The sequence below is a fragment of the Myotis nattereri genome (assembly GCF_964212035.1).
Source record: "Myotis nattereri genome assembly, chromosome: 5".
Classification (NCBI taxonomy): Eukaryota; Metazoa; Chordata; class Mammalia; order Chiroptera; family Vespertilionidae; genus Myotis; species Myotis nattereri.
In genome coordinates this window covers 80,345,856-80,369,260 of record NC_138080.1, presented here as the reverse complement: position 1 = coordinate 80,369,260, position 23,405 = coordinate 80,345,856, and the positions used below count along the sequence as shown (strand labels likewise).

Here is a 23,405-nt window from a genome sequence, read left to right as displayed (position 1 = left end):
AGGCCATCTTTTAAAATGCAAGTTTCTGGGAGGTAACCCTTATTGAAAGGAAAAATACCTTAGCCATGTGAGCAGATCAAATTAACTCATTTCAGCTGTTAAACATTAATTGCTAGACAAGTCTTAAGTTTACCTACTTTGGGCCTCTTAATACAAAAGAGCTAGAAAATTGATTTGGAAATCTTGGTATAATATCTTGTATTTTGAAGGTGTATTGGGCTTGAAACTGAGAGTGTTTAAAATGTTCATAAAAGTCAATTTAAGGAATGCTGGTTGCTTGCTTTTTGGTTATTATTGGAAATTGAGATTTCTACAAGTTAAAAGTTCACATTAATTGGAAAGAAATTGTATGGTTTTGGTAATGGAATATGGAAACATATTTTGAAGGAAAAAGTGAATTGTTCTAAAGCTAGTTGTTTCTGAATGGGTTAAAAGGTTTGTGAAGGTTGAAGACAGGTTTGTGAAAGTTATGGAAGGTCTGTAAGAGAAATGTTAAATGACACAGTCTAGTAAGCCAGGACAAGCAGAATAGAGAAACAGACAGATATTTAAACAGCAGTATAATATATAAATCTATATATTATACTATATCTATAAATCCTATCTTCCCAAGGACACTTAAGAGTAAATGGTTTACACTTTTCCTCCCCAACCAGAGGGTAAATATCAACCTACTCAGAGAGACAGATAACAGAAATCCAATTAGTGTCATTTGCTGATCACACCCAAGGACAATGAAGTTGAGAACAAACTTCATTTTGGTATATCAGCATAAAGCTGATTTATTCTATTGTGATCCTCGCCCAAGACATCCTGAAAATGCCCAGTCTTTAAAACCCCTCAGAATGAAGGCCCAGCATGAACTTCCCTAAATAATAAATTTAAGGAAATAAATTTAAAGATCAAAAGTAAGCTAATACAGAGTTAGAATTTGGTTCTTTTCCACTTCATCAAAAGGACCAGGACCCAGCCAGCGTGGTTCAGTGGTTGAGCATTGACCTATGAACCAGGAAGTCACGGTTCAATTCCTGGTCAGGGCACACCCGGTTGGGTGCTTGGTCCCCAGTCGGAGGCGTGCAGGAGGCAGCTGATCCATGATTCTCATCATTGATGTTTCTATCTCTCTCCCTCTCCCTTCCTCTCTGAAATCAATAAAAATATATATGAAGTGACCAGTTTGGCTCAGTGCATAGAGTGTTGGCCTGTGGACTGGGGGGGTCCTGGGTTCGGTTCCGGTCGGGGGCATGTATCTTGGTTGCAGGCACATCCCCAGTGGGAGGTGTGTGGGAGGCAGCTGATCGATGTTTCTCGCTCATAGATGTTTCTGGCTCTCTATCTCTCTCCCTTCCTCTCTGTAAAAAAATCAATAAAATATATATATATATATATATATATATATATATATGAAAAAAAAAGGTCCAGGATTTTCCTTTTTCTTTCCAGATGCCAGAAGACTGTTTTATAAAGCAATTTGGTAAATTATATTTTTCTCCCTATCCAATCCCTCCATAATTTGGCAATTCTTTTTTTAAAATACATTTTAAAATATATATATATTTCTTATTTTATTGATTTTTTACAGAGAGGAAGGGAGAGAGATAGAGAGTTAGAAACATCGATGAGAGAGAAACATCGATCAGCCGCCTCCTGCACATCTCCTACTGGGGATGTGCCCACAACCCAGGTACATGCCCTTGACCGGAATCGAACCTAGGACCTTTCAGTCCGCAGGCCGACGCTCTATCCACTGAGCCAAACCGGTTTCGGCTAAAAAATATCTTTTTATTATTACAATTAGCTTCCTCACTCCCAAGCTCCAAGTTCCTTTACCTCCATAACTCATTTCTAAGCCCCTTTTTTCTAATAATTACTTTTTCCTTTTTAATAGATTTTTATTGATTTCAGAGAGGAAGGAGGAGGGAAAGGAAGATAGAAACATCAATGCTGTGAGAGAATCATGGATTGGCTGTTTTCTGCACAACCCCTACTGGGGATGGAGCCCGCAATCCGCGCATGTTCCTTAGGTTTGATGCAGCAATTGAATTGATACCCTCCCCTCCCTCCCCCCCTACCCCCCAACTGGCTTTTCAGGTCATTTCGCTATGGACGCGCCCTTTGCTGAGACCACATTGCATTACCTCCCCTCCGGGTCTGCATAAAGAAGTCTCCGCCCAGAAGAAAGCCACTGACTCCATCACTGGGTGCTGGAGCCATCCAGGCTCAGCCGCCCGGTGTGCGGGTCATTTGTAATCCTGCACCACTCTGGCCTCCATCTTCCTCCGGGGACCTAACAGTGCCCTTGACCAGAATCGAACCCAGGACCTGTTAGTCCCCAAGCCAGTCCTCTGTCCACTGAGACAAACCGGCTAGGGCTAGGAATTACTTTTTCTCCTCTGTAATTTGTCCAATAAATGTTCTCATAAATAAATAAATAAATAAATAAATACTAAGTAAATGAAAAAGAATCTCTATCACCTATAACCAATGTGGGGTGTTTTTTTTGTTTCTTCCTTCCATTCCCCTCACAATGCACATTCCAGTTATGTTCTCCCCCAGCTTCCCCCGACATTTCCTTTACAATTCCTCACAGTGATCACTGAACAGTGGAGTATCTTTCTCTTTTGAAATAGGACTTGAAAGCTTGAAGGATAAATTGCTTCCTTTGCAAAAGTAAGCTCAAGCTGTGATAGTGAATTCACATTTTGTTTCCACTGTATACTAGGTGTCTGTTACATCAGTACATATTTGTTGAATCAATGAATTAATTCTTTTTCTCAAAAATCTGAAACTGGTCACAGCGCGGTGGCCACTGCCATTTTGTTACAGAACCCTGTCTCTGTCCCTAGCAACCAGCGTAAGGTTTGAGAAGGCCCCGAGTACCCTCGGTGAGGGCCAGCCCAGGGTGTGTATGCGCATTTCCAGTTACTGCGGTACCGACAGACCCGGGGACTCGGTTAAAGCAGCTGAAGAAATTAGCCAAAGAACATATATGCATAGCCCACAGACACAGACAACAGTGACGTGATGGCCAGAGGGAAGGAGGAGCAGAGGCTGGGTGGAGTTGGGGACATGTGTAATAGTGTCAACAATAAAAAATAAAGGTTAAAAAAATATATATATACCAACAGGCAGCCAGAAAACGAGTAAAGGACGGGGACGAGCAACGAAGGTTCCGAGCCTGAGGTTTACACAGAACAAACACCCAGGACAAGATGGCGCCCTCCGCTCGGAGCGGGAGCAGGGATAACGTCCACGCGCAGGGAGCGTGCACACGCCCGGGCTCGCCTCCGGCTACGTTCGGTGGGACATCCAATGAGAGCTGTAGTTAGACCCCACCCCTGTTTTCCGCCACTCCCTGGGCACATGCGCTCCAGGCGTTCAGCCGGGCTCCAGCTGCGCAAGCGCAAGAGGCCCCGCCTCTCACGCAACTGACGCAAGGAGACTGTAATCGTTTCGCAGTTTATCCCGTGTGACCTTGAGTCTTAGCTGCCTCCGAGGACCAGGGCTGTCTAAGGTTGTTGCCTTTATATTTCTCTTAACCCCCTCGCCTCTCATTGAGCCCGTACCTGCCACGGCCAGAACTGAAGGACGCACTTTTTCAACCATCATGCTGCGGAGCGTATTGGCCGTACGCGCTTCCTCCGGCAGCGGCGGTCAGGTAGTCTCTCTGGTCAGGCAGTGCAGGCAGCGCCTCAGCGGAAGAGCGGGCCTCCTGGCTCCAGCGACCAACCCCCGCCCTCCCCACCCCACGTGGTTGGAGGTTTCCAGAAGCGTTCCCACCGCCGCGCAGCACAGCGCAGCTCCCGGCTGACCGAGTGACTGTTGCCTCGTACTCTCACCGTTTAGCCGCCATGATAAGCGCCAGCCGAGCCGCGGCATCCCGTCTCGTCGGCGCTGCAGCCTCCCGGGGCCCCACGGTCGCCCGCCACCAGGTAAGAAACTTCCAGGCCTTCCCCGAGGGGCTCACGGCTCATGGTCTTGGGCCTTGGAGCTGCAGGCCACGCGCCCTTCGGGGTCAGAATCCTCTGGGAGAGATCAGGTGGGAAGAAAGGTAACGGGCGTTCTGCAATCAGGGCTGCCGATTCAAGGCCCATTTCAGGTTTTATCTCCGTGTCTCGAGCCCTGCTGAGTCACACCCCTTGCCAGCGCGGAGTCTTATTTCACGAAGTAGTAGGTAGTGGTCCTGACGACCCGTTTTGTGGCTGATTAAACAGGTCTGAACTTGGGGGCGAGGCATGCAATTCTAGTTAGGAGGGAGCCGCTCTTCGGGTTTGTATTCTCACCAGCGAGTCGGAGACGACTGCTCTTCTCTTCTGTAAGATACATGTGTGCAAGGACCCCGCTGCAAAGATGAAATGAAGCAAGAACACACCTTAATAAACCCAGAATCGAGTTCCCGTTCTTTCACTTAGGAATGCTTGTGTAGTTAGTTCCCCCACATTTTGGGGTTAAGGTTGTCCTCTGTTATTTCAAAAAATGTAAGCAAATTGTGGGAAAGCCATGGTGCTTGTTACCACGTACGAACAAAAGCCTACATCTTTGAAGAACTGGAATTGTCTTACTGGGGTTAAAGAAAGGCTTGGAAGTGGCCTAAAATTAGGTCGTAACAAAGGTCTTTTCTTTGATCCTGGTTGGAGGCTACCCCTGGGGAAAAAATTGTTTTTCTGAGTTGACTCCACAAGATTTCTAATCCTATCTCTTTAAAGCAGTTGCTTGGCAGGATCAGGGTAAATGTTTCTAAATAAACTTATACCTGCAATACACACCTATATGTAGGGCTTTATTAAACTTGCTGTTTCGGTACCACCATGAAACGCTTATACATGAAACGCTTCATCATTTCAGTAGATTTTATACATGATAGCCACTCAGTTAAGTGGAATGAGGGTTCAAGACTTTCAGAAGAATAATTGAAACAAGTTCAAGTTTTCGTATATAATAATGGCTGATGTAACTGTTTTTTCTTTTTTAGGATGGCTGGAATGGCCTTAGTCATGAGACTTTTAGAATTGTTTCAAAGCGGGACTATGCGTAAGTGTAACTTTGTTTCCTTTGAGAGATAAATTCTAAACCCCAGAGCAGTGGTCTCTAACTTTGTGACTAATGATTCTGTTCAGGAAAAAATGACACATCTATATTTTCAGATTATGTAATGTGCCACTATTCCCACAGCTCCCAATATGTTCTTATGTACTATTCTTGTAACCATTTTGGAGATCACTGTTAAAATGATAACTGTAGCATTGTTTTAAATGTTTTACAGATCAGAAGCAATCAAGGGAGCAGTTGTTGGTATTGATTTGGGTACTACCAATTCCTGTGTGGCCGTTATGGAAGGTAAACAAGCCAAGGTGAGCATGACTTGAAGCTCTGGGTCACAATTGCATGGTGCTGATAATTGAATGGATTTGACTTCCAAGGATTTAGGTGTGTCCTCTTGGACTACTAAATTACCATTGGGATGTCTTACAGATAGATTACAGATTACTTCTGTTATCAATCCCAAGTGGAGCTCCACATAACACATGGGCTGCAACCTAAGTAAAGCATCTTAGGAGATTCCTATTATGGTAGCTATTCTTCCAGAAGTTTCCTTACTCTTTTTATGACACTTTTATTCCCACTAGGTTCTTGATATTTAGAGCCCCTGAGATTCTTGAATTGTTTCTTGGCAATTTTTATATGCCTGAAACTTTTAGCCATTACCAAAAAAAAATTGAGAAATGGATTTAATTCTTCTAGAAGGAAAGATTACCTTGTCCTTACATTGACTATGAAAGCTCTGATTTATATTTATTCTGGTTTTCTTTCTGTTGTTTCAAAATAAAGATATTTTGAACATCCACTATTCTTGAGCATTTATGTTGTGAGTTGACATCTGTTTTGTCTTAAATGATTAATACAAAGACAGTGGTGGTCACTGGAACCTCATTCTCTGTCTTTCTTTGGGTGTTTTAGGTGCTGGAGAATGCTGAAGGTGCCAGAACCACCCCTTCAGTTGTAGCCTTTACAACAGATGGTGAGCGACTTGTTGGCATGCCTGCCAAGCGACAGGCTGTCACCAACCCAAACAACACATTCTATGCTACCAAGCGTCTTATTGGCCGGCGATATGACGACCCTGAAGTCCAGAAAGACATGTGAGTAATTACAAAAGCATAGTTATTTTCGAAGGCCACACAAAAGAATCTTTTAGCAAGTTCCCTTGAGCACATTAGTAATTTTATGTGTCCCTGGGGGCAAGGCCTCTCCTGCCAAAAGGATATCTCCTTCAAAAAATTTATTTTTGCCTCCACAGATTAGGTCTTTGCTGTGTATAGATGTGGTGTATGAAGATTTGGCTAGTCATTCCTAGGCCGTGTAAATTGGTGTTAAATTCGTAAGGCAGATAGTGGCATGTGCTGATGAGGTAGTTTTCAAAGTTTGTGTTGTGGCATGTTATCAATACTTCATTACTTTATATGGCCAAATAATATTCCATTGTCTGGATATCTACATTTTGTTTAGCCACTTATGTTAATGACATTGTTTGCTTTCCCCTTTTATTTTCTTTAAAGAGAGGGATAGAGAGATAGAAACATTGATCAGCTGCCTCTTGTACAACTGGGGATTGATCTTGCAACCTGGGCATGTGCCCTGATTGGGGATCCAACCGGTGACCTCTTGGTTCATGGGTCGATGCTCAACCATGAGCCACACCAGCCGGGCCACTTTTTAGCTATTACGAATAATAATGCTGCCACAGGTTTTTGTGTGAACACACGTTTTCATATCTCCTGGCTAGATACTTAGTAATGGAATTTCTGGGTCCTATAAGTGATAACTATAATCATTTTCCAAAGCAGCTGCTTAAGTTTTTTGTTTGGTGGGAAGTAGAGAATGTTTGGGTTTCATCAGGGTGTTTTGACATGTTAATGTTTATTTTCTAAAGGCTTTCATTAAATTCATTTCTGAAGTTCTCATTGACCATGGATTTCTGGGGATGGGAGGGTGGATATTCATGGTAGATTGCCCTGCCCTGTTTTTTCAAATACAATTTTTGTGTCTTGCAGTAAAAATGTTCCCTTTAAAATTGTCCGCGCCTCCAATGGTGATGCCTGGGTTGAAGCTCATGGAAAACTCTATTCTCCAAGTCAGATTGGAGCATTTGTGTTGATGAAGATGAAAGAGACTGCAGGTGAGATGTTTAGTTCACGTCTGGGAAAGTATCAAGAACTGGGTGATTTATCTGAGATCACTAGCTTTTATACCCCAGTGTCCCTTGGATGAGTCTGGTGGCTTTTATACAGAAAACCTAGGGATGGCAAAACTCTTCTTACTATTCTCTGCAGATTGAATACATCTTCCAAATTTTCCTAATGGTGGCTTTCTTGTTCCTTTTTTCCAGTAGGGGAGTAGTATTTTGAAAGCCAAAAGATGACACATAAGCTTTTGTCTGTTAGGTAAAAGTTTAGAACTTCCCATTGATGAAACTAGTAGTCATTTTAAGTCATTCTAGTTGTTGAACTTTCACTGAAGTGTTAGAGGTGAGGTCTTCGTTTTTAATATCTTCAGTTGGAGTATTTTCCTACAAGGTCTCTACATGTTAGGTCTTAGCATGCTGAAAAACTGGTGTGTGCTGTTTGTGGCTCCAAAAGGATGATATAGGTTGTTAGGTTACATTAGTAATTCTGTTACCTATTTCAACTGACAATCGCATGATTGGATTCATTCCTTGATTCTTTTTCAGAAAATTACCTGGGGCATACAGCAAAAAATGCTGTGATCACAGTCCCAGCTTATTTCAATGACTCACAAAGACAGGTGAGTCAATTAGCATTTTTATTTAGGAAATTAGTGGTATTGCGGACACAAAGGTGGAAAATGCTTTTTTCTTTTTTAGGCCACTAAGGATGCTGGTCAGATAGCTGGACTGAATGTGCTTCGGGTGATTAATGAACCCACAGCTGCTGCTCTGGCCTATGGTCTAGACAAATCAGAAGATAAAGTGTAAGTCTATATAATAAACTCCACCAAGACTTATCCCAAGTCATCATTTTGATTTTTTAGTGATTGATTCTTGTATTTAGACTAAAAATATACTGCCTTGATGTTCTGCAAGGCTGTATAATCTGTTTTTCATTCATTTCAAGACTTTTTATTTATTTACTATTTTTCCCTAAGTACTGGTCTAATAGGGTCGTTCCCTCCCCCCCAAAAGAGTGGTTTTGCTTTTAAGTGAATTTATTCATTTCAACTGTATGTATACTTCACATGTTAGGGCCATATGTTAATACAAATGTCACACAATTATCAGATTTCATAATAATTATACTTTGGGGAAAATAGGCAAGTTTATTTGGTTATTGAAATGTATGTTGGCATAGGTTCCACCATGTGCTGGTCAGATATGTTGTCAAGGTTTGTCCATGTTGTAGCATTACTTTTGTTCCTTAAGGCCTTCCTTTTTTTTCTTTATAGCATTGCTGTATATGATTTAGGTGGTGGAACTTTTGATATTTCTGTCCTGGAAATTCAGAAAGGAGTATTTGAGGTGAAGTCCACCAATGGAGACACTTTCTTAGGTGGTGAAGACTTTGACCAGGCCTTGCTACAACACATTGTGAAGGAGTTTAAAAGAGAGGTTAGTTACTGGTGTGGTTAATCTGTAGACATCGGGATAGTGAAAATTTCCTTATTCAGATAGCTGCCCTGAATAGAGGACTAAATTTTTTTGCCCTGAGTAGAACACTGAAATGTTTGTGCTTCCGTTTAAAAGATATGGCACTCTTTGTACAATATTGAAAAAAGAATTCTGGGACTCCGTTTTTTTTGAGCTAGACTCCTACGGTTGAAAGAACTGAGATCAGTTCTGCCCTCTGACTCCAGGCATAGATAGCCCTTTTAGAATAGGTTTTCTTTTCCCTACAGAATTTTAAAGGGAAGAAGTAACTTATGCTTGTTTATAAAGTTATGGCTCTATTTTGAATTGTTAACAGCACTTTAAGAGTATTTATCACCTCATTAATACTAGCATTAATGTCTTCACTTTGTAGACGGGAGTTGATTTGACCAAAGACAACATGGCACTTCAAAGAGTTCGGGAAGCTGCTGAGAAGGCTAAGTGTGAACTCTCCTCATCTGTGCAGGTGAGACATGGACAAATCCCAGCAGTCTTGATGGATCTTTTCAGCCTGAGCTTACTTGAATAGCATATTTTAATTGTCTTACTGTTTGCTGATTGGTGGTAAAAACCTTTCCGTGAGCAAAGGAGTAGGTGTGTGTGTGTTTTAATGGATGACCTTAATTTGTTAACCATCCAAATCAGAGGTTATGTGTACTGGAGCTAAAATCTAGACTAGCAGTGTGCAAAGCTATAATTGCTACCCTGTAAATACCAGGAGACTCTCAGCACTGCTGTCTTCACTTAATCAAGGTACCTCTTTGTGTGGGTCTCTAATAGTTTCTCCTTTAATTTGAATCACCGATCTAGAAAGTGAGCTATGAAGGCTGGGGTTTATGCACCTGAGCAAGTTTTTCCCTCTGGGCATCAGATTTGCTCAGTGTCTGTTTTAAGGTGTCAGCCTATCCTGCTTCATTTCAGAGAGATGAAGCTTCACTTTGCTTTAATAACCAAGAATAGAAATGTAGAAAGTATGGTAGATCTGGATCAGAGATGAAACAAGGTGGAAGGCAAGAGATTTAATTTCAGGTTCTTAGGTGGCAGAGAAACAGAGCCTGTGACTACTCTAGTAGTTTGATTACCAATGGGAGGAGAAGAGGTGTTAAACTTGAGTCAAACCTGGAATTTTTTTTTTTTTTAAGTAGCTATGAGGAATGATAAAGTTGTACAAAGTCACCCATGATGATGATGATGATGTTGCTTTGTTTCCTGCTATCATACAGAGTGGCAGAACTTTGCAGCATGATGGGTTAGGGTTGAAATATTGCAGTCAGCCAGAGAATAGCTTATAATTCTTCCCAGGGGTCTGACACTTTTTGGAGGGGAAGGTTGGCTGGTTTTTATGTGGCTGTACAGTAAGTCCTCACTTGATATCATCAATAGGTCTGTGAGTTTTAAGCAAAATGTTGTATAAGGAAACCAGTTTTTCATAGGCTATTTGATAAATTCCTATGACATCTCATCGATGTTATAACAAAATGTTATTCAAAGACCTGCTGTATCCTATTGATAGGCATTAGGATTTTTTTTTCCCTCAGCATTTTGTCATTATAGCAAGGTATATTGAGCATCCTTGTACATTAATGTTTGTGCTTGTGTGATTATAAACCTTTAGGATAAATTCTGAGAAACACTACCCTTGTTCGTGTAGTTTAGTGTGTTGTGGGAGGTGGACGTTATTTAGAACATTATATAAGATGTCAAAGATATTTAAAATGTCAAGCCAGAAGTCATGTAAAGAAAGGTTAAAAGTGGCTCTACAAGTAGACTGTTGGGGTTCAGGTCCTATTTCATCACTTAGCAGTGTGACCTTGGGTGAATGACTTAACATTTCCATTCTATAAAATGCAGATAATAGTACTACTTTTCCTCTTAGAATTTCAAGGGTTACTAAATTCATACATACATGTGTAACGTGCTTAGAACGTGTAGTAATAAGTACTCTGAATGTAAGTTATTAATGTACGAGAAAGGCAAAGTTAGATTTATATTAGAGGAACCTGACAGTTGACAGAGATGTTGGACATAGCAAGGAGACGTCTGAAAGATGAGTTAATTAGGAAATGCTGAATTAATCAAGTATGCAGTGCTGAGAAGGGGTCAGTGTGGCCGAAGTGCAGACGGGCATGGGACAGGAGGCTAGAGCCCTAGCTTTATAGATTTGTTTTGGTATCTGTTCTGAGTATAAACCAGTAAAAACTTTGTGTGGGGGCCAATAACATGGTCAGATTTGGGTTTATGAAAAGCACTTCGGCCGATAGAGCACAGTTTTATTTTCAGTGGGGAAGGGTTCTGTGGCAGAAGGCAACCTGAGTGGATGTGGGAAATCCCTGGGAGGTTATGGTAGCACATCAGTTGGTAAGAGAGGACTGATAGTGAAAGATACTTCGATTTGAGGAAAATGAAGGACAAAACTGTGATGAACTGATTTTATAGAGTTGAGAGTCCTGGAGTTTTTCATGTTGTCATTAACTTACAGCATATAGAACTACACTAAAACAGTAGCCATTTGTGGATATTTAAAGTTAAGTACAAATTTTAAATTATGTTCCTCAGTTGTGCTAGCTGTATTTCAGGAGCTCAGCCATAAGTGGCTAGTGGCTGCTGAATTGAACAACGCAGATTATAGAACATTGCTGGTGTCACAAAAAGTTCTATTGAATCATATTGGTTTGGATGATGAAATTCTATTTTCTAATTCGGATTATTGACATTTTGCAAAGAAAGAAGGAAATTGTCAGTGGTATTCTTTAAGGCAAAACCCAGTAACACTGTTTCTACAGAAGATGTGTTAACTCTCATATTAAGCATTTAATAGTCCCAGTACTTTACCCAAGGAAAAGTTTAAGGATTTACTCTCGCGTCTTTAATCCCTGCGGGCCTTGCTTTGATGTGACGTTAGCGGAGAGGCATAAGGTAATTCTGTTCCCGGGGGTCCACCCCTAGGACATCTGTTTCAGCATGTTCAGTGATGAGATTTTTTTGGTCTAAATATTCTTTTTTTAAAAAATATATATATTTTATTGATTTCAGAGGAAGGGAGAGGGAAAGAGATAGAAACATCAAGAGAGAGAATCATGGATTGGTTGCCTCCTGCGTGTCTCCTACTGGGGATGGAGCCTGCAACCCGGGCATGTGCCCTGACCAGGAATTGAACTGTGACCTCCTGGTCCATAGGTCAATGCTCAACCAGTGAGCCACGTTGGGCAGGTCTAAATATTTTTAATCCATGCCTTATTAGGATTTGGGGTTTATTAAATATTAGATACTACATGGTCTGATTGTGGCCATGTTAGCAGTTCTCTGTGGATATGATGGCAGTAAAGTCAGTCCTTGTAGTTAAAAAGCATCTCTGTTGTTCATAGCTTTCTAATCGTCTTCCTGAAACAAAGCCCTGGCTTGGTGGCAGGTTATTTGGTTCGGAGCATATCTTGGATCTGTTGTTTATAACTACCGTATGTGGAGTTTTTTAAAACTTGGTGGAAAAAACAGTAGTGTAATTCTTTTTCCTTTAAAAAAATATTTTTTATTGATTTCAGAGAGGAAGGGAGAGGGAGAAAGAGAAGCATCCATGAGAATCATTGATTGGCTGCATCCTGCATGCCCCACATTAGGGATTGAGCATGTAACCCAGGCATGTACCTGTCTGGGAATTGAACTGTGACCTCCTGGTTCATAGGTCTATGCTCAGCTACTGAGCTACACTGGCCAGGCTGTAGTATGGTTCTTAATGTACAAGGTGGGGCAAAGGTAGGTTTACAGTTGTTTGTATAGAAAATATAGTAATTAATATAGGAATGAACTGTTTCGTGTACTCACAACTATAAATGTCATTTTGCCCCACCCTATATATTTAGTGGTAGAATATTTCTTGTCTCCTGAACAGGGCTTTTTCCTGCTTCTCTCCTCTGATCTTCATTGTTTAATAATAAAATTCTGAAGTGTTTTTACCTTTGGAGAGATAAGGGTTGGACTCTTAAAGAGTCACTGTGTTTGGTAGCTTTTCCTTTAAAGTAGGTGTGACCACTGTGGCATTCAAAGTCTTACTGTCCTATAGTATTTATTGAATAAAGAAACTTGCCCTAACTGGTTTGGCTCAGTGGATAGAGCGTCAGCCTGTGGACTCAAGGGTCCCAGGTTCAATTCCGGTCAAGGGCATGTACCTTGGTTGCGGGCACATCCCCAGTGGGGAGTGTGCAGGAGGCAGCTGATCGATGTTTCTAACTCTCTATCCCTCTCCCTTCCTCTCTGTAAAAAATCAATAAAATATATTTTTTTAAAAAAGAAAGTAACTTCACCACTACTGATCTCCCTGCTTCCTTTGCAGACTGACATCAACTTGCCATATCTTACAATGGATGCATCTGGACCTAAGCATTTGAATATGAAGCTGACCCGGGCTCAGTTTGAGGGGATTGTCGCTGAGCTAATCAGGAGGACCATCGCCCCATGCCAAAAAGCCATGCAAGATGCAGAAGTCAGCAAGAGTGACATAGGAGAAGTGATTCTTGTTGGTGGCATGACTAGAATGCCCAAGGTATGGATGGATCCATGGAATTCTCAACATGGCAAGCAGAAAGGACCTGCATGTTTTGGGGGGAGTCAAATGGCTTATGTGTAGGGATATGAATATGTGGCCTTTCTTCCATGGTAATCCAGAAAGGAGGAATTTGTGCTTTAACTGAAGAGTTCTTTTCAGCCTCTTTTTTTAAATTCAAGGATATAAGAAAAAGGATTAGGAAGGGAAAAATGTCCTTGGGGTGGTGACTGGGAGGATTCTGAACTTCAGTCTTGAAGAATTTTTAGGAATGAACATGAGGTCAGAGATAGCTTAAAACCTTGATACTGCCCTGGCCAGTGTGGTTCAGTTGGTTGGGCATCATCCTGTGCATGAAAGTTTGCTGGTTTGATTCTCAGGTAGAGCATATGCCCAGGTTGATGTTTCTCTCCTTTCCTCTCTAAAAATTCAGTTAAAAAGTATAAAACCTTGACACTAACTTGCCTCTGTGGAGTAATTTTGGACATGTGTCTTTACAGCATAGTGTTTAAGGCTTTTAATTAATTGTAACTCTTCAACAGAGATTTGTGCAATGATGCATTCTATTCATCAACACATCATTCTGAAAAGACAGGTGTGTAGAAAGTTAATGACTGAGCACGGAAACTGTTGAAGATGCAATTCTTTATGACTTTCATGGAATTATCTTGGGCTTTGATATTAAATTTTCAAGTATGTGGGCTTAGGAAAATATGCACAGAATAAATCTGGAGAGAAAACAAGAGGCTTTGGACCTGGATGATACTCTGTTAGCAAATATCCTAGATGCTATTTAAATAGCACTTTCCCCTAGCATTATGTAAGAAAGGAGGGGAAGAGCATGTCTCATGTTAGCACCACTGTTGTCATGGTATGATCTCTGCACTGCTTCCTTTTAGTTGGTTTTTAGTTGATATGTAGATCAGCTACCTCCTGCATGCCTCCTACCGGGAATCAAACCCATAACCTTTCTGTGTAACAGACAGTGCTCAACCAACGGAGCCATACCGACCAGGGCTACACCATTTCTAATGCAATGTATTGTATGGGAAACCAGATAACAAACTTAACACTAATTCTTCCCAAATTTAAAGGGCTATGAATGACATATGTGAGTAAAGTATATGAGTGTTACCTACATGATATACTCGGATCATTAACAAGAATTCAACTATGAAATACTAGTAATTTGAGTGAAATTCTTGGATCTGAAGCAACTTATCCTGTGATTTGCTATGATCTTGGGACAGGTGTGTTCTCTCTCTCCATCTTGGGCAATTAGTTGCTTTGAGTAGTGGGTGACAGGTTCTTTTCTCTTGGTGCTCAGGTACAGCAGACTGTGCAGGATCTCTTTGGCCGAGCCCCAAGTAAAGCTGTCAATCCTGACGAGGCTGTGGCCATGGGAGCTGCCATTCAGGGAGGTGTGTTGGCTGGTGATGTCACAGATGTGCTGCTCCTGGATGTCACTCCCCTTTCTTTGGGTATTGAGACTCTGGGAGGTGTATTTACCAAACTTATTAACAGGAACACCACTATTCCAACCAAGAAAAGTCAGGTAAGAGCCTCCCCTTTCTACCTTGTCACAGAGATTACTAGGTTCTGTGAGGGATGTGATTGGAGCCATTTTTGTGAGCTTTTCCTAGAAAACTTCACTCTTTAACTTACCAAAGAAACCTCATCATTTGGGACTAAATTCTCTATATTCTTCTGTTCTCAAAGGCAGTAAAAAGAATGGCCTGACCAAGACAGTGCAATGAGCTTCTATTATGGGTGAACGATGGGTGTCCTGCGATGCCAGGCAGGGCTATTTGGACAATGACTTGGGTCTTTGGATTAAGAATGATGTCTTGACTTTTCTAATTTTGATGTTTTTATGAAAAACTGGCTATTGCTGTATTTGTGCTGTGATGTATTGTCAACACATCATTCTGAAGAAAAGTATGTGGTGACGTCCTGTGACTGAGCACAAAATGCATGTCCTATCTCTGACCTGTTTCCTCAGATGAGCATGTTTCAACATCTCGTTTTTTTGGCACCTTCTCTTGAGGCCTTCTGTGCCAATGCTGCATCTTTTTACAGTGCATTTGCTTAGAGAAACAATAGCTATTTGGTGCCCTTTTGCTGTGCTAATCCTACTCCTATTCCCAGCAAAAGACATAAGCCTTTGTTCTGAAAATTGTGTACATTAGGACTCTTCCAGTATTACAGTGTGAGTTTCTTTCTTTGGCTTGTCCTCTGTGTAAGGGGAGTAGTTTAATTAGATAGACAACCCAGAAAGTTTCTTTTTCCCTAGGTGTTTTCTACAGCCGCTGATGGTCAGACTCAGGTGGAGATTAAAGTGTGCCAGGGTGAGAGAGAGATGGCTGGAGACAACAAACTTCTTGGACAGTTTACTTTGGTAGGTATTGGGAATCCTAAATATGCTCCTTTCTTTTTTATTGTACAGTTAGACTATATTTCAACCCCTATTAATATTACTATAAATTGCTGAAACACAGGTAGTCTGTTATCTTAACATAGTCTACATACAAATTCTGCAACTGAAGAGCCCTTGGCTTCAATTTTTACCTGAAAGTCTTGCTTGTGCCTTAGGAACTTTAAGAATATTATAAATATACTAGAGGCCCAGTGCATGAAATTCGGGGGGGGTGATCCCTCCCTTCAGTCTGGCCTGTGCCCTCTTGCAGTCCGGGACCCCTTGCTCCTTAACGCTTGGCTCGCTGCTCCTTAGCGCTCCCACTGCTGCACTCGCCAGCCATGAGACCAGCTTCTGGCTGAGAGGCCCCTCCCCCTGTGGGAGCACACTGACCACCAGGGGGTAGCTCCTGCATTGAATCAACTAGTTGTTCCGCCATAATGGTTGCTTAGGCTTTTATTATATAGACTAGAGGCCTGATGCACAGATTTGTGCACTGGTGGGGTCCCTCAGCCTGGCCTGCGCCCTCTCACAATCTGGGACCCCTTGGGGGATGTTGGACTGCGGGTTTCAGCCAGATCCCTGCAGGCTAGGCTGCACCACCACAGCTGCGCTTGCCAGCCATGGGCCCAGCGTCTGGCACCTATCAGTCAGCTGAGTGGTGCTCCCGCTGTGGGAGCACACTGACCACCAGGGGGCAGCTCCTGCGTTGAACATCTGCCCTGTGTTGGTCAGTGCACATCATAGCATTTGGTTGTTCAGGCTTTTATATATATAGATAGAAGATATAAGACAGGGAAGTGTTCATAGACAGTGCTAATTAGGAGAAATTTTTGGTTACTAATTTAAGAGGCATTTGATATTACTGACTTCTAATTAGTATTGCTTACTGGTTCTTGGTGAGATGAACAGTAATGAGATTTGCTATTATTCATTATGTCCCCAAGTACATAATAATTATGATTACTTGCTATAATCAGCCTTTATTGGTATAAGCCCTGTTTATTTCAGGTAGCAATGAAGTACTACCTTTACTTATAAACCTGTTTTTGTACATTTAAGTGAAACTATAGCTAGTTCCTCCCTGGAACCAAGTGACTTGTTCCCCAGAAAAACGTATAGGTTTGAAACTAGAGAACTGTACCTCTTTGTGAGAAGAGCTTAATCTGTGTATTTACTTACTTACTTACTTTAGATTGGAATCCCCCCAGCCCCACGTGGAGTCCCTCAGATTGAAGTTACATTTGACATTGATGCCAATGGGATTGTACATGTTTCTGCCAAAGATAAGGGTACAGGACGCGAGCAGCAGAGTAAGTGTTATTTATCAGACTGTTAGGATGAGGTAAGAGGCCTTGGAGTTTCTTTCTGTTGAGAACTTGACCCTCTAGGTCAGTGATGGCGAACCCATGACACGCGTGTCAGAGGTGACAATGCGAACTCATTTTTTGGGTTGGTTTTTCTTTGTTAAATGGCATTTAAATATATAAAATAAATATCAAAAATATAAGTCTTTGTTTTACTATGGTTGCAAATATCAAAAAATTTCTATATGTGACACGGCACCAGAGTTAAGTTAGGGTTTTTCAAATGCTGACTCGCCGAGCTCAAAAGGTTCGCCATCACTGCTCTAGGTTGTGCATATCTTTTTCTAGCCTCGGGGAAATGAGTCCTCTTTGCCCCTTTTCTCAATTATCAGATTCACATTAACAGATGTGTTTATTCCCCCAAATAGGCAAGCACTGAGCCTCTGGATTGCTGAGCTTATTAAAGTCTTGGGGGATTGGCAGGAAGTTGGTCTTTGTGTGTATCAGACCTTTGTTCCCTTCTGTCTATTATAGGACAGTAGGGTATTCCTCTTCGTAATTTACATCAAGATAGGCTATTCTGAGCAGGCGTATTGTTCTTCTCAATACAAATAGAGGGTGAGATAAATAATTTTACCAGGGAAGTAACAAAATGCTTTCTTTTCACTGTAGTTGTGATCCAGTCTTCTGGTGGGCTAAGCAAAGATGATATTGAAAATATGGTTAAGAACGCAGAGAAGTATGCTGAGGAAGACAGGCGAAAGAAGGTGATTGGTACTTTCTGTCTTTTCAGCTTGGAAATGAAAGTAGGAGTTTAGACATTTATCTTTGATCTTCTATCTTCTGTTACCCTCAATCTATCCCCTTTCCCCCTTTGTTGTAACTTATGTGGAATGCCTTTATTTATTCCAAGTCTTCCTATATTGATTTTTGTTATAAGAATTCAGCTAAAATCTTTCACAGACTTCAGACTAGCTCACACCAACCACAGTGATTTCTCCCCCTTACTGTTTTTACTCTAACTATATGTAGCAGTCAGCATGTTGTCTTTCTCAGTGAGGACTTTCAGCCAACCAGTTGGGAAGTCTTCAGTTTCTAATGTCTCTTAGGAACGAGTTGAAGCAGTTAATATGGCTGAAGGAATCATCCATGATACAGAAAGCAAGATGGAGGAATACAAGGACCAATTGCCTGCTGATGAGGTGAGCCCTCTTTTATAATACAATAGTTCAAGAAGTTGGGAGGCATTGTCAACCAATGTCAATGAAGTTTGTGTGGGTCTTGATTGAAATTTAGTTTTTAAAGATTGTTTCTGAATATTACTGTTTCATGTAATAGGATAAGAAAACCCCAAAAAGTGAGGGCTTTGTTTTATTTTGTTTTTAAGTGCAACAAACTAAAAGAGGAGATTTCCAAAATGAGAGAGCTCCTGGCTCGAAAAGATAGTGAAACTGGAGAAAACATAAGGCAGGCAGCATCTTCCCTTCAGCAAGCATCATTGAAGCTCTTCGAAATGGCATACAAAAAGGTACAAGGACTGAAGGGTGTTTTACTCAATGACTTATTTTCCTTCTCATCTGATCTTGATGTAACTGCTCTTGATGACTCACTGATGGCTCCCTACATCGCCATTTTATAGAACTGGGCATGTTGAAAATATCCTTCCTTCTTGACTCTACTTTGTGAGGGAGGTCAAAGGGAAGGAGTCACAGAAACCACCAATAGTGTACTGGGAGGATGGGGGTGAAATAGGTGGGATATGGCTCCAGAAAGCAAGCTGTCAGCCTTAACATTAAATGAGTGACTATCAAATGTTTTCTTAACAGATGGCCTCTGAGCGAGAAGGCTCTGGAAGTTCTAGTGCTGGGGAACAAAAGGAAGATCAAAAAGAAGAGAAACAGTAATAACAGTAAACTTTGGAGCCAAAAGGACAACATATGATGCTTGGGAGTGAAGGGACTTCCTGAGCAGAAATGGGCAGACTTCAGTCTTTTACTGTGTTTTTGCAGTATTCTATATATAATTCCCTTAATATGTAAATTTAGTGACTTAGCTAATGATCATTTAATGAGTGGTAATTCCAACAGTAACAAAGCTCACAATGTTCTGTCTGTCCCTAGCCTATCATTTTTTAGCTGCACGAAAAGGGAAGGTGATGATTTATTGATTGTAAAGACTTATTAACATTGTTTTGTGCTGAAATACCTGTATTTCCAAGGGGTGAAACCATCCCACACACAACAACGAAGGTAGTCAGACCTGGAATAAAACCAACGGGATATAAGACAAGTACTGCCATACTAGCCTGTGTGTATACATGGGATCCTTCAACTGAGGCCTTGCAAGACAAGCCTGTTGTCCCACATTCAGAGGTAGAGCAGGGGAAGCTAAGCTATTTATGTTAGGTACAGCTTTTAAACAAGGTAATAAGGCTCCCTAATTTTCCTATGGCACACTTTTATAGCTACCTTCTGGCCTTTGGCACATGTACCCTGGAATATTCTTTTTGATCCATTCTGGATTTTTTAAAAAAATAAATATGAAAAGCATCTTGATCTCTTGTTTGTGAGGGGTGAGGCTAAGTACAACTCTGGGTTTGAGGGTTTTTTCTTGATTTCTTTTTAGCTCCATCTTTCATTTGGAATGTTAAAAGTCTAGATCTCTATCTAGCATGAAAACAGGCTACTATTTTCAGGTTGCTTTCAGTTCTGAGTAGCTGTATATAAATCTAGTAGTAAACCCTAAGTTACAAATTTAATGGCTCAATAATGTTAGTTACTGGTAATTACCATATTTGCTTTCACCCTCAGCACATGGCTAGTCTTATCTTAAATTATGATGTAGTTCTAATTACCACGTGCTGACTACTTCAGAAGCAGAAAGGTGACTGCATCTTTCTTATATTTAAGTGTTAAGAATTTTTCCCCAAAAGTCTCCCAAGAGAAGATTTATTGTATGTCATGCCTGCAGGATTCTTAAGAACATAGGGCTTAGATCCCATCAGAGGTCATGCTTTTTATTTTGTGGTGATATTTAGAAATGTAACTCATAAATATTTAAAACTCAATACAATGAGGCTCTGGCGGGGTAGGCTCAGTTGGTTAAAGTGTCTTTCCAGTAGGCCAAGGTTGTGGGTTCAAATTACAGTTGGGGTCTATATAAGAAGTATCCAATGAATGCATGAATAAGTGGAACAAATTGATGTTTCTCTCTTCCTTTCTCAAATCATTTTTTAAAAATTAATACAGTACTGTAACGTGAAGGACATTGTTTACATGATAATTACATTCCTGGAAAATTGGTCATTGACAGCCATGTAAATACTTTGAGATTCTTGTAAAAAATAAATTCTAGGTTCAAGTTCTCAGCCAGATGGACACTTGGTGGGAAACTAGTGGCCCTGTGCAATAATTAATGAAGGATTGTTTTGTGGCTTGTTATTGTTAGACTAGGGCAGTGATGGCAAACCTATGACACGCATGTCAGAGGTGACACGCAAACTCATTTTTTGGTTGATTTTTCTTTGTTAAATGGCATTTAAATATATAAAATAAATATCAAAAATATAAGTCTTTGTTTTACTATGGTTGCAAATATCAAAAAAATTTTCTATATGTGACACGGCACCAGAGTTAAGTTAGGGTTTTTCAAAATGCTGACACGCCAAGCTCAAAAGGTTCGCCATCACTGGACTAGGGGCCCAGTGCACGAATCCGTGCACCTTAAAAGGAACTTTGGGCCACAAGGCTGCAGTGGGCACAGGGGTAGGTCTCTGCCCATCCTCCATACCCCCACCCAGCCCATCCCACTGTGGCTCCCACCATGTTCAGCATGTGCCCCCGGTGGTCAGTGTACATCATAGTGACCAGTTGTTTAGCCGTTCGGTCTATTTGCATATTAGGGTTTTATGTATATAGATAGATGTTTAGCACCTGTGGTTGGCCCTTGGCCACTAAACACCTCTAGAACCTCCTAATCATTGTTAACTAAGCCTTTCAAGGATTTCAAAAGCACCCCAATTGAGAACTATCTTATATGATTCAAGATCCATCCTTGGTATCGGAGAGCAGCCAAACATCCCCCTGAAACAATATGGGTTATATTAGGAAGGAGGGAGAAGAGCTGCCTGGATAGATACCCACAACTGTCTCAAGCTTCCCCATGTGTAGTGAACATACAGCAATATTCCCGATACAGACCAATAAAACTGATACTAGTGCAAACAGTCTTGAAAGGCCAAAAGATTTTTATTCTTCAAATAGTCTCCCTTTTGTGACAAGTGCTTGATAGGTCCCAAAAGGAACTTCTGATTTTCCTAAGTGGTCTTTCCAGTAAATGTGCTGCTTTATGGTTGCCCAAACCTGGAATGAACAAATCTTAGCAAACTTCAAAGCGCATCCAGAATCACCATCTCCACTCTACCACTTAGTATTAGTTACTACTTGGATTATTACAAGTAGTCTTCCCCCGTTAAAATTACACACCTTGCCCTAACCAGTTTGGCTCAGTGGATAGAGCCTCGGCCTGCGGACTGAAAGGTCCCAGGTTCGATTCCGGCTAAGGGCTTGTACCTTGGTTGCGGGCACATCCCCAGTAGGTGTGCAAGAGGCAGCTTATCGATGTTCCTAACTTTCTATCCCCTCTCCCCTCCTCTCAGTAAAAAAACAATAAAATATATAAAAATAAAATAATCTAAAATTTAAAAAAAGTTGGATATTTGGGAAACAATCCAAATTTCTATTTAAAAAAATTACACACCTTGCTATTTCCCCACAGCAGTGATGAGGCCCTTCATTACTTTTGCCCTACCTTCCTATTTTGTGGTTTTTGTCCTCCCTTGCAGGAATTCTAGCTTTCCACTTGACTCACTTTATTCCTAAGGTTTTGAAATTTCATAAAATAGCAGCTCCCAGCCCAGCTGGCTTGGCACAGTGGTTGAGCGTCAACTTATTAACTAGGAGGTCACAGTTCAATTCCCAGTCGGGACACATGCCCAGGTTGTGGGCTTGACCATAGGGCATGCAGGAGGCAGCTAATCAATGATTCCCGTCAATATTTCTGTCTCTGTCTCTCCCTTACTCTGAAATCAATAAAAATATATTTAAAAAAAAATAGTTCCCTCTCAAGTCCTTATCATTTCCCATCTTCTATCCCAGTGGTCAGCAAACTCATTAATCAAGAGAGCCAAATATCAACTGTACAATGATTGAGAGCCAAATTTTTTAAACTTAAACTATATAGGTGGGTACATTATTAACTTAATTGGGGTACTCCTAAAGCTTAGGAAGAGCCATATTCAAGGGGTCAAAGCCGCATGTGGCTCGCGAGCCGCAGTTTGGCGACCACGGCTCTATCCTATTCTTAGCAGTTATTACCACCCAATGTTTTCCCTCCCCCCCCACTATGATATCTGAGTATCTGTGTTATTCCTCCGACCTCCCATATCCATGTGTTGAAATCTTAACCTCAAGGCAATGGTGTTAGGAGATGGAGCCTTTGGGGCCTTTGGGGAGTGATAGGCCTTGAGGGTGGAATGGGAGTAGTGCCTTTATATAAAAAGGGCTCCAGAGATCCCTTGTCCCCTTCCACTTGTGAGGATACAATCAGAATGTGACCTAGAAGAGGATCCTTACCTGACCATGCTGGCACCCTGATGTCAGACTCCCAGCCTCCAAAACTGCCAGAAACATGTTTGCTTTACAAGCTACCCAAGTCTATTTTGTTAAATCCCAGGACTGACAGTTACCACACAAGCTCCACAGGTCAGAAACTTTTGCTCACTGCTATTTTCCAACACCTAGAACAATGCTGACACAAAAGCAGTCAAATCTTTTGTCAAATTAGTGGATCTCTCCCATTGTCCAAAACGGGGTGGATTAAGGTCCCTTTGTTTTTTAAGTTTATGTCTTATCTGTCAAGAATACTAGAGGCAATTTATACCAAATCCAGAATCAAACTTAATTGGCAAAAGATAAAAAATTTTAATCAGAAAAAGCCAAGGAGAAGTTGATAGGCCTGAAGTTTTCCTAGGCCAGCAAGGGAGTGGGGGGTAAGGTAAAAGGAGTGAGCAGAATAAATTTGCAACCTTTCATACTTCCTAGATGAAGAGTCCAGTTTTGTTGCACTTATTCTATGTGATCTTGAAGGAACTTACGTTACTACTAGAGGCCCAATGCACGAAATTCATGCAAGAGCAGGCCTTCCTTCCCCTGGCTGCCAGAACCAGCTTCCCTCTGGCACCCAGGACCTGAGCTTCCCTCGAAGCCCCAGCTTCATCGGAAGGACATCCCACCTAATTAGCATATTATGCTTTTATTATAGATTTGCCCAGGTAAAATGAACTTTTTCCTCAACTTTTCTTTTTAACTTATTTAAATTTTTTTTATTTATTGAGTTTTTAGAGAAACTGATTTATTTCACTTATTTATGCATTCCTTGATTCTTGTATGTGCCCTGACCAGGGACCGAACCCACAACCTTGGA

The 23,405-nt window shown here is 41.2% G+C and overlaps 1 protein-coding gene across 1 annotated transcript; it reads left to right on the top strand.

The window, feature by feature from the left end:
- Positions 1 to 3,749: 3,749 nt before the first annotated feature.
- On the top strand, positions 3,750 to 19,471 carry HSPA9 (heat shock protein family A (Hsp70) member 9). The gene is made up of 17 exons (XM_081091758.1): positions 3,750 to 3,932; positions 4,973 to 5,031; positions 5,264 to 5,351; positions 5,959 to 6,140; positions 7,053 to 7,177; positions 7,730 to 7,803; positions 7,883 to 7,989; positions 8,461 to 8,623; positions 9,036 to 9,128; positions 12,990 to 13,199; positions 14,527 to 14,754; positions 15,493 to 15,597; positions 16,811 to 16,928; positions 17,595 to 17,689; positions 18,032 to 18,124; positions 18,310 to 18,450; positions 18,749 to 19,471. The coding sequence occupies exons 1-17, from the start codon at positions 3,852 to 3,854 to the stop codon at positions 18,824 to 18,826; spliced, it is 2,040 nt and encodes a 679-aa protein (XP_080947884.1). The 5' UTR covers positions 3,750 to 3,851; the 3' UTR covers positions 18,827 to 19,471.
- Positions 19,472 to 23,405: the final 3,934 nt, after the last annotated feature.